The sequence below is a fragment of the Oratosquilla oratoria genome, chromosome 12, assembly GCF_046742065.1.
Source record: "Oratosquilla oratoria isolate Oo_2021 chromosome 12, ASM4674206v1, whole genome shotgun sequence".
Lineage (NCBI taxonomy): Eukaryota > Metazoa > Arthropoda > Malacostraca > Stomatopoda > Squillidae > Oratosquilla > Oratosquilla oratoria.
Window position 1 is genome coordinate 29,249,068 of NC_134788.1, and position 11,994 is coordinate 29,261,061.

Consider the following 11,994-nt stretch of genomic DNA (forward strand, 5'->3'; position numbering starts at 1 on the left):
TATCATTATGATATTAGTAATTTAAGGAATATTGATACACTGTTATGATCATTCGGGATGGCATCGGAAAAATATCGATTATTTAATTATTTTGCTATTTCTGAAAATATGAAAAATAATATTAATATAAAAACGCATTAGTACAATAGAATGATAAATAAATATGTCATTCGATTTGCTTACTTAAATAATTGATAAAAAAAAATAATGTTCATTTGAAATTAGCTACGTGTCTCCATATTGTAAACAGTAAACAGCTTCTAAACAGGAGATGTTTAGAGAAGTTTTATAGGACACAGGTGAGGAACCGTTACATACTCGGTTTTTCAATCTAAAAACAAATAAAAAAGCTAAAGGTGTCAAAGAAGTAAAAATATGAAAAATCTATGGTTTAGAGTATGATGAGAAACGACTTTTTAACTCTTAAATATGGTCTATGGCTTGGGGAATTTTGACAGCTACAAATTACGCGATGCAGATTGATGAGTGTTGGTAGGAACATTTTCATTGTTAAAGGAAATCACAAAGAAATTGTAATGAAACCATTATGGTTTGAGATTGCAATTTAACTTAAAGTTTTGGAATTTGGGGGAACAACATGTCACATTTTCCTCCACACAAGAGAGAAATCTAAAATTGTCAGATGGATGTTAGAGTAAGATTCAGTGATGTATGATATTCGTTTCCATTGTGAATCAATGTTTGTATACCTCCACACATAAGACGTACTGTCATTAGAATTGCTTAAAATAAATAACCATAGTAGACCTAACTTAGTCACGATTGTATAGTGTTACAGTTTAATGACGGTAGACATGATTATTATGGAATGGGTAGTTACATTCTTCTTTAAAATCATCTCAGACTTGTGTCAAATTTTCACATGCTTTATGTCTTGATCTCAAACCCTCACCAGCTTATTCACACCATTCGTTGACTTTATCTTATATTGATTTCTCCTTTAGGGGTGTCTGTGTCTATCTATCACCCTTGGCTGGGGCTTGCCTGGACTTTATGTTATCTTACACTGTTCTCCTAATCTCATCATTACCCTGATCTAATTGCAAACTTTCAGTAAATTTTTAGAAGTGCACACCTATGCGATATAGCAATAGGAAATTAAATAATTTTGTAAATAATAATACATCAATGTAATATATGTTATTCTTGGTGGAAATTGATAATAGGATAGGTTGCTAAAAGCTATAAACGAATACTGTAAATGTAACCACTTTGGTTGCTTGAGATGCCATCTTTGTTTTGGTAGAGGTGGAAGCTGGAGAAATAAAAGTATGATAAATTTGTCTATTCTAACCTAACCTACCTAACTTAACTAACCAACCCATACCTACCTAACCTAACCTGCATTTAGTAATGCTGTACCTGCAATTCTAGAGGTCATCAGGGTCATTGTCTTTGACCTCTAAATTTATCAAAACAAAGATGGCATCTACAGGAGTCAAAGTGACTTCATTCGTTTCTGTAAATGTTTCAGTAACATTTTCCGATATTGATTTCTGCCAAGAAAAATATTACATTGATGTATTATAATTCCCAAAATTGATATTTAATTTTCTAATGTTATACCATGTAGGTGTGCACTTCTAAAAAAATACCCATTTTCTAATATTTTGTAACTCCAAACTTGGCCTTGCTATGGATGTGCTGTGTCTTGCGACACTGCTTATGACCCAGGGCAGTAGACAAGATACAGGGATGACCTGTCATCCAGGAGGTGCCAATATAAGAAGGAGGGTAGAGGGTGGAGGCAGGTGCAGATCCGAGAATGTTATGGGGGGGGGACCGATAACCGATACTTGAAACACGCCGATATTTTAACCCCAAGAATAATGCTGTTGGCTTGGAGATTGGTCCAGAAACCTAAGTCTGTTTTGCTCGTAATTGTACATAAAATCATATATAAATCACAAATATAATTCAAATCATAAATTTGCTCTAAAAAGTGTTTATCCAAGGAGAATCAAACCCGAGAAGAGTGAAAAGATTATATTATTATTAATGAAAATAACATGACATTAGATTGCGCTCTGCAAAACATAAATGTGTGCTCACTACTCAATTACCGTCACATAATACAACACGCCATTCATAGTAATGGTGTTTTGGTACCATAATACAACAATAATACACCATTGTAGGTGTCCCAATGTGATAAAAATTGACCTCTAGGGTTGATGTATTGATGATAAAACCACACCATTAATTGACATAAGTTACATAAATATATGAGAAATTAATGGCTCGATAATTTCAGTAATATAAGTAAAAACACAACCTGCATAATCTGTATTCGTCAAATGAAAAATTGAGCATATTGACGAGTCTAGACTAGGGGTGTGCATACCTCTTAGAGGTATGGGACTTGATCTCAGGGTACTGTTATTTATTTTACTTAATGTATCAATTTATGCTTGAGTTAGAATGTTACATTATCAACTAGCATTGTCAGTCCATATTTTAAAACCAGACCTGAATATTACCCAAGATTTTCATAAACATTCTCACAAATTAGGATTTATGTATGTTCAATATAAATAAGGTTAGGAAAGCATTTAAGTGTGATTGAAAAATACATATACCAAAGGCTTTTTCCCCCTTACAAGGGAGGTAGCCAAAAAACAAAGGTATAAAAACCATTCCCGTCCATTCCATCCCTAATACACTCCACTCCCCTCCACCCTCTACCCTCCTTCTTGGCACCTCCTGGATGATGGGTCACCCCCCCCCCCTCATTTTGTCCAGGAGATAGATATCAAGCCACCAAAATAGTCTGGCAACCCTACATGAGCATCAGCTGGTACTTCCCAGTGTTTTAGATTTGTCAGTTGTCAGATTTTACTTTCATGTTCTGTTCCAAGCTATCCATAGCTATAGTACCATAAATTCAAGCTATTGGCATACCTATTTGAAAGTCATACTGGCAACTTATAGGAATGGTGATGATTATTTTGATTGTCAAGTGAAGGGAGTATAGGACTATAATGGGCAATCCATTGGGGTTCTGAAGTCATCAAAATGTTAACCCATTAAACTCCGATGACAAGATGTCTTGTCATTTGGTCAAATAAAACAAAAAATCATAAAACACCAAAATGTTTGATCAAACACCAGAAAAATATGACGTCAGTCCTCGCGAGCGAAGCGAGGACCGACGTCATATTTTTCTGGTGTTTGATCAAACATTTTGGTGTTTTATGATTTTTTGTTTTATTTGACCAAATGACAAGACATCTTGTCATCGGAGTTTAATGGGTTAAGAACTACTGCTCTAGACATTGAGTCATACACAAATGACAACTACTTCAGTATGACTCAAATTCTCGCTTGCAGCATCGACTGCCATATGTAATTTGCATCACCCTACTCACATTATAAAGTCACTGCCGTATTACTCATTCTCATCTACTCTGAGTAATAATAAACACAGAAGACATGATCAAACCAGTTCACAGAATCTGGGAGTAACGCATGCACAACTACATAAAAGTGTATATTCTCAAGATGCCGATGCCAGCATCTTTGTGTACCCACTTGCATCCCATGAGGCCTACATAGGCCTCATCCTACCGAAGTGGTTGAGAGAGACTGGGGGGAAGTGGATAATTTTAGATACTTGGGTGCAGATGTGGCAGGAAAGGGAGAAGTGGAGGTAGAATGTAGATTGAGAAAAGCAAGTAAATGCCTTGGGGGATTAAAAAGTGTAATGAAAAATAGACATTTGTGAATGGATGCTAAGAGGAGATTGAAGGAGTGATTGTGCCGACAGCGCTGTATGGGGTATAAACATGGAATATAGAGAGGAGGAGTTTGAATGTATTTGAGATGAGGTGCATGAGAAGTATGATAAGGGCTACTAGGCTGGATAGAGTGAGAAATGAGGAGGTGAGGAGGAGAATAGGGGGGTGGAAAGGGAGTTGGGAGATAGAATTGATGAAAGAATATTGGGATGGTTTGTACACAGAAAAAATTTGTGAGGAAAGAAGAGTAAAAGAGGTGTGGAAGGAGTGAACATGAGGGGGTGACCAAGGATGAGATGGATGGATGGGGTAAAAAGGGTTTTGGGAAAGAGGAAGGAAGGGAGAAGACAGAGGATAGGGGTGAGTGGAGAATGGCTGCGTATGGATGATGCTATGATGCATGGAAGGGAGTAAATTATATTCTGACACAGCCCAAAGGGATTTCTCCCCATCTTCTCTTTTTCTGCATGAAGAGACAGAGGGGGGTCACAGATCAAATGAAGCAGCCTTGCTGTGGATGTGCTGTGTATTGCTACATTGTTTCTGACCCAGGGCAGTGGACGAGATGCAGGGATGACCCACCATCCAAGAGGAACCAAGAAAAGAGGGAGGGAGTGGTGGTGAATGGGAGTGGAGTATGTGGGGATGAAATGGGTGGGAGTGGATTTATGCCATTGACTTTGGCTACCTTCCTTGTAAGGGGGAAAAAAAACAAAAAACATTGGTATATGGTACATATCAATGTTTCTGCATGAGGGGACTGAAAGGGGGGGTTACTGATTAAGTGAAGTGGCTTTGCTGTGGATGTGCTGTGCCTTACTGCATCGCTTCTGACCCAGACCAATGGGCAAGATGCAGGGATGACCTGTTGTCCATGAGGAACCCAAATGAGAGGGAGGGAGGGAGGGGTGTTGAATGGGGATGGAATTATGCCTTTTGATTTTGGCTACCTCCCTTGTAGTTGGGGGTGGGGGGTGAAGCCCTTGGTATATGTATGTATATTTGGCACATGGAGACCTGAGGTATACGTCAACCAATGACGTTTGGGGGTCGCTATGGGGGCCCCTAACATGGAGCATCTCATTTCTACTGCCTCTGCTTGAATTTTGTCTCCAGTATACATTACCCTGCTTTCATGTCTATACATAGCAGGCAGTTCTCTGTTGATTCACACTACATTCTTTTCATTGCTTCTATATATATATATATATATATTTTTTTTTTTCTGGGTTGGGGTGACGACTGGTAATGGACAACTGTATGAAGTGGTCATGTGAGTAGTATGTCCGAGTCATCATGCCACTCTTCAAATCTCGTCAACTTCCATTAGGTGGTCCATTGATGCTCCGTTTTCTGACTGATCCCAAGATTTTTCTTTAACAATTTCATCAATATTTCCTTCACATTTACATACAAGAAGAGCCAACAATTGCTTCCCATCCTTCCACTGCGTTCTGCCGATGAAATAGGAATAATTGCACGCTTATACGTTGTAAACACCAACCCAAGGCTTCTCACAGATCTCTGTGGGAGAACTTAAAGATCATTGCCAGCTGCATTGGGGTATCCAGTCAGTGAAACTCAAGACAACAATTGATTTGTTGAAATGTTTATGTTTCTCCATACAGTTCTCAAAGCACCTCTTTTCTCTCTCTTCTTCCATGGTCTGCATCCTTTAGTTGTTCATTTTCATGTAGATCTCTTTCTAGATATCTAAGATTGTTTTATTCTCTACCCCAGTGGCCCCCAACCTTTCGTAGGCTGAGGACTACATCTGTCATTATAAACACAGGGGAGGGCGCCTTCCCCAGAGAGAGAGAGAGAGCGTCGTATGTAGCATTCGTCTGTCCCACACCCTCACTCACTCCTCCCCTCCAACACATTCTCTCTCTCTCTCTCTGTCTCTCATCGAGTATGCAATAAGTAATCATTTTACTGGATTAATATTACATATTTCCTTAATTGTTATTGTTTGAATATATATATATATATATATATATATATATATATATACTTATATAGAAATGTGAAAATGATTTAAGGATGTTTCACAGTTTTCTGGTTGACCCTTGCGGGCACCATAATAAGGTCCTGAGAGCGTCATGGCACTCGTGAGCTACAGGTTGGGGATCACTGCTCTACCCATTCAACAGCACATGAAATATGTGCCCTCTGCTCAAACAGCATCATAGCATTCTTGGACACTAAGATTTCTCTTTAAAAAGACAGACTCACTATCCTTTGGAAGGAAATACCTAACTGGTAACAGAACAGTGTCATTGGTATAAACAATACTATTAAGCATCTTTTATGGTAATTTAACTCCAACTTTACGTCCCGATTCACAACCCCTTCCATTCACTTCTGTCATCATTCCACATGAACAAATTAATCAGCCAGGGTGACATTACACACCCCTTCCTCAGTCTATATTCATATTCATGTCAGACACTCGTTATTGTGGATTCATACAGGTATTCCATCTATCATAAAATTCTTCACTGCTTCATATGCCCCACTGCATACATTCTCATACTTTCCCACACTCCTTTCCAGTCATCACAGTCCTACACCTTCAGATCCATAAAAATTGGTACTGTATAAACACTTCTGTTGCTGTATAGACACGGTAAAGGAAACATGGACTAGAGGTGAAGCTTTTATTCCTGACGTTTCGTCTATCAACTTTCTCAAAGGAATGAGCATACTAGATACATACAGAGTTTATATACACGCCTTATGGCTCAAGGGGGTATGCGAGCGTATAACGCTGTGTTCTGATTGGCCCGCTGAGACCGCCAATCACGAAGCACTATGCTCGCTGAGGATTTAGCCCAGGTGAAGCTCCCAGGAATAAAAGCTTCACCTCTAGTCCATGTTTCCTTTACCGTGTCTATACAACTTGTTCACATGGATTTACTTCTGTTGCTGTCTACACAACCCCTTCTTTAGACTTCTGTTTCTTATCTTCAATTCCATGAGTCTCCCATGCACCTTATTTGGCTAAAGCTATGGTCACACTCGCTATTTTAAACACTAGATTGGTTTTTGTTTTCCCTGGATTGACAGCAAAACATGTAGCTCTCTGGTCACACCACTTGCCAAGTCTGCTAGCAAAAGCATGATATATTTCCATCAAATTAAAATTTATATATGTGAGTTTTCTTCAATTGTCATATATATATATATATATATATATATATATACGCATATATATGTTTATATATATATAGAGGAAGCTCGCTGGCTGAGCGAGTTAGGACGTCATTACTTGTGGCAAAGGTCGAGGGGATGGCGGTTTGAATCCTGCCACTGGCGAAGTTGAACCAAGGGCATTATGGTTCATTAAATTCCACGCTACAAAATCCTCTGTGAGGGGCATTGTCCTAGCCTCCCGATAGGGGGGAGTTTGTGACTTTAAACCATATCAATATATATATATATATATATACTGTATATATATATATATATATATATATGTATATATATATATGCCTAAATATATATATATATATATATATATAATTTTTTTTTTTTTTTTTTTTTTACTTGAAATACTTGGAAAAAGGTGGAATATGTTTTTCATTGCTGAATAGATGCTAGTTTCTTAATATTTTCCACCCATCTACTGCTATTGATAGTGCTAGATGCCAGGGGAAAACACCTGTATGGCTAGATGAAGGCAGTGATAATAGCTAGTGTAGCACAAATAGCTGGCCAATCAACCCATATTGCTGGACCCAGTGATTTCAGAAGCTAGTGTGACCAAGGCTTTTAGGCTTTTAATCTGGGCTTTTGCCTTTGATATACTTAAAGTATGTACCTGGCATTTTAATTATAGATACACTTTAGTAACAGTGTAGACATAGGTTGTTCTGGAGATGCCATACCATTAGCATGCAGTAGATGAGTGAATTCTATTTTGTGTAAGATTATATAACCTGTTTGATAGATGAATACAGTTTGCATTCCATTTTCAGATGATTCCGATCCAGATGGGGCCTCATTGTATTGAAAATGGAGTCGAAGAAACCAAAACTATGAAGAGGGAAGGAAATGGTGAAGAATTTAGTGTTTTCTTGTGTAGCTAAAACTAGATCTGTCATTGTTATGTGACTTCTTGAATAATGAATGTGAGTGTGTGTGCTTTGGCTTGGTCACCTTCCATATGAAGGACTTTTTAACTCCCAGAAAGAAAGGCCGAGGGTCGTAAGATCAGAAGGATGTGAGTGTCGCTAATAAATCTGGAAAATCAGACCAGTGTGCAAGAAACCTAGATTTGTAACTCTTTGTAGGAAAAATGAGATCTACAAAGGGGATAGAGGATAAGGACGTTCATTTAATGATTTTGCTATGAAGAATCAAGTCATGTATAATGGCATACACAGGTGTAAAGCCCCACAAGTGTGATTTCTGCGTTGCTGCATTTTACCGGGCAGATGACCTGAGACGACACATGATGACGCACACAGGAGAGAAGCCTCACCCGTGTCACCTGTGTGACGCTGCGTTTTCTCACGTTGGTCACCTAAATTGTCATCTAAGGACACACACTGGTGAACGACCGCACAAGTGTAGCCTTTGTATTGCTTCTTTCCGCGAAGCAGGCCAGCTGAGACGACACTTGACGACCCATACGGGAGAAAAACCGTACAGTTGTCCACTGTGTGATTTATCATATGCCGTCAAGGAATCTTTGACGTATCACCTACGGACCCACACCGGAGAACGACCGTACAAGTGTACGTTATGCGATGCATCGTTTTGCAGGGGAGCTAGCTTGAAAAATCACCACAGAACACACACGGGCGAACGGCCTTACAAATGTGCACACTGTAGTGCTGCATTTTCGCAGTCGGGCCAGCTGAAAAATCACATAAGGACGCATACAGGCGAACGACCATATAAATGCCCAATTTGCAATGCAGCGTTTGCTCGTGCAGCGACTCAAAGACGGCATACCTTGATACACACGGGCGAGAAGCCTTTTCGGTGTACGATCTGCAATGCTGTTTTTTCCGCTTCTAGTCATTTAAGCAGACATCGTCACAAGCACACGGGTGAAAGGCCGCACAAGTGTACGATTTGCTGTGCCGAGTTTTCCCAGTCGTGTCAACTAAAAAACCATATGAGGACACATACCGGCGAGAAGCCGTACATTTGTACAATTTGTAGCTTTGCGTTTTCGAAGGCAAGTTCTCTGAAGAGGCACAAGTCAATACACACGGGTGACAGAGCTCACAAGTGTTTACTCTGTGGGGCAACGTTTTCTCAAATGACGGGTCTAAAGAGACACATATCAAAACATCAGGAAGATAGTTCTCTCACATGTAGCATTTGTGACAGGTCCTTTCCATGTGCAGATGACCTTGAAACTCACATGAAAACGCACATGAACGGAACTGTGTCAGAAGAAGCAATTAATGATGTATCTTTTCTACAACCAGATTATATAAAGTCACCAGCAGTACTGAAACAGGAAATGCCAGATGAAAGTCAGGACTCAACATCACTCATAAGTTATTCAGATGATGACGATGATGATGTGCCGCTGCACAAGGGTGTAAAAGCTGAAGTTAAAATGGAGGAGTATGGACTTGACCACAACCAAGATGTATAGAATAGGGTCATTCTCCATGGTTAGGGCAAAATAGGTATTTCGGGATATGAGAGTAATGAACAACACCTTGTGTAATTGTATTCACAAGTTAGATAAAGGTATATATTTTTTCTTTCCTTATTTCTTACACCTACCCATCTTAAAGAAACATGGATAAACATTTGTTTTTCTTTTGAGTTGATGATCATGTAGTAGCTATGTTCTCAAAGAAGGGAAAGGGATAATACATATTTAACTCTTGTGCCAAAATAATGCAGCTTAAGAATGTTATTAGCTCCTTTCGGTCCATCTCATAACTGTGAGAGGTTTAACTTGTCAATTGTTGCCACTGATTTCTGTGGTGGGAAGTCTGTGGTCTCCCAACAGATGCCAAGAATTCATACTCCATAGATCTAAGAAAGACACTGCTGTCTTTGTTGTGTGAATACAGAGATGTTTCTTTGTCACTGACAAGGAAGAGGAGGGAAACTGTCACTGGTTGTCAGTTCTCGGTATATGAAGAGCAGTGAAAAAATGATAATAGTGATGATAGTAATGATAATTGTTCCCTTGAGTTTTGCTGAATGAAAACTCGTTCCACAGAGACTGGTAATATTTCTTGGGCCTCCCCATGTATCTATGTAGAAGTGATGGACTGGTGTCTGTGTTTTATTACTGTACAGTTATCTGTGTCACCAGTTAGTAGTAGTAGGAAGAGGAGGGGAGTGGCCACCAGTTGTCAGCTTCTCTTATGAAGAAAAGGTGGGAGAAATGCAAAGTTGGTAAGATCTTAACTATAGCAGAACGCACCAAGGAATGCGCCCAGCTAGTATCCGGATGTGCAATACCAAGTCGCTGGCAATTAATCTCCGTCATTTCAACTGCAAAACAATGACAGGTATCTGTCCAAGACAGAGGTGAGGATGTTGACTGGTTTCGGAGAGAGGTTACTTTCTTATGCCCATCTCACAGGACCACCACCAGCAGATACCTGTCGTTGTTTTGTAGTTGAAATGACGGAGATTAATTGCCAGCGACTTGGTATTGCACATCTAGATACTAGCTGGGCACATTCCTTGGTGCGTTCTGCTATAGTTTGGCTGTAGTTAGCACTCCTAAACTATTAAAACAATATAGGTGCCGGTATAGTATGAGGCCTATGACATTTTTCTTTGGTATAGTATGTGGCCTACCGGACTTTTATTTTGGTATGAACCTCCTGTCTCTTAAGCTTTAATAGTTTGGGAGTGCTAACCGTGGCCAAACTAAAATGGAACACTCCGAGGAATGCACCCAGCTCTGGGTATTAATTGCCTTTGGAGGAGGGGAATATGGAATTGATTCTTTCTAATGTCAAGCCCTCAAATCTACACAAATGGAGAGATTATTGTTCAACTTCAGAATGATGATGTCTAAACAAGAAATGTTGGTAGTAAACTGTAAAATTGTATGAGTTACCACAAGTCAAAAAGCTTTGCCTTTCATTTAATAGATTTAATGTGGAGGCATTTGACAGTGACACAGTTCAAAGAGCCAAATAGTAATAAGGTAACGAGATTGTTAACACATACTGGCATCATTACAAGCCATAAGGTCTTACACCGTCTTATTAAGTAACGCTAACTTCTTTTTTTTCGAGTACTTGTATTTTTATTTATTACCATAAATGCATACATATATGTGTCCACATATACACACACACAACCAAACACTGCCATGGTAAGAGGGTATCCCCCATTCCCGCTCCTAGTTAAGCCACCGTAGCTGAGTCAGTGGAATTAATCATCATGGTATACCTACACTGTAATTAGTGGGTCTGGAGCCAGAGGGGGAAATGTGGGTTCCTGTTAAGCTGATAATTGAAGGGTAATTATTTAGCGTAAAACAAAGACAAAAAATCTCAATGTGGCTGGAGCTGTGACTCGAAAATGGCAACCAGTGACAGTTGTAGTGAATTTGGTACCAGTACTGAACAGGAAAAGGATACTGTTTATAATAGATTTATTGAAGAGATAGGTAATGTACACCAGCCAAAAATGAGAATGTCCACAAGTGGATGACCTACTGATGGCCACAGCGGAACACATAAAGACAGGTCGAACTCCGAGTACACTCTGTAAACAACAGCCAAGAAGCCCGGAATTGAAAACTTTGAATGCTAATTGAATAATATGATTAGAATAAAACTAAGTCAATTTCTTAAGTTGAAAGGGAATATATGAGCTAGAGGATATTGAATAAAGGCATTGAGAAGGTCCGTGGTCCCCTCTCTCTCTCTCTCTCTCTCTCTCTCTCTCTCTCTCTCTCTCTCTCTCTCTCTCTCTCTCTCTCTCTCTCTCTCTCTCTCTCTGTTCAAGGATTCCAGGAATATAGTAATCCTCACACAAGCCAGGAGTTACTGTATAGAATGCCTTCCAGGCTGATTAACCATATAATCATTGAAAAATTTATATACACACAGAACTACCTAGAGATTTCTGGACAAATTACTGTCTGGATTGAAAGAGAAAGATGTATTAGTTACCTTGCAATAGTCAACCAGGTGAATGCATGTATTTTGTCCTCTTGCCTGTTTCTCTATATATGGGGACTAACCTATCTTCAAAACTATGGGGATAACAAAAATAGCTCTTTGAG

General features: G+C 39.2%; 1 protein-coding gene across 1 annotated transcript; it reads left to right on the top strand.

The window, feature by feature from the left end:
* Positions 1 to 200: 200 nt before the first annotated feature.
* LOC143031178 (uncharacterized) lies at positions 201 to 11,734 on the top strand. The gene is made up of 2 exons (XM_076194705.1): positions 201 to 299; positions 7,739 to 11,734. Exon 2 carries the CDS (start codon positions 8,134 to 8,136, stop codon positions 9,376 to 9,378), a length of 1,245 nt encoding a protein of 414 aa, XP_076050820.1. The 5' UTR covers positions 201 to 299; positions 7,739 to 8,133; the 3' UTR covers positions 9,379 to 11,734.
* The last annotated feature ends 260 nt before the right edge of the window (positions 11,735 to 11,994 follow it).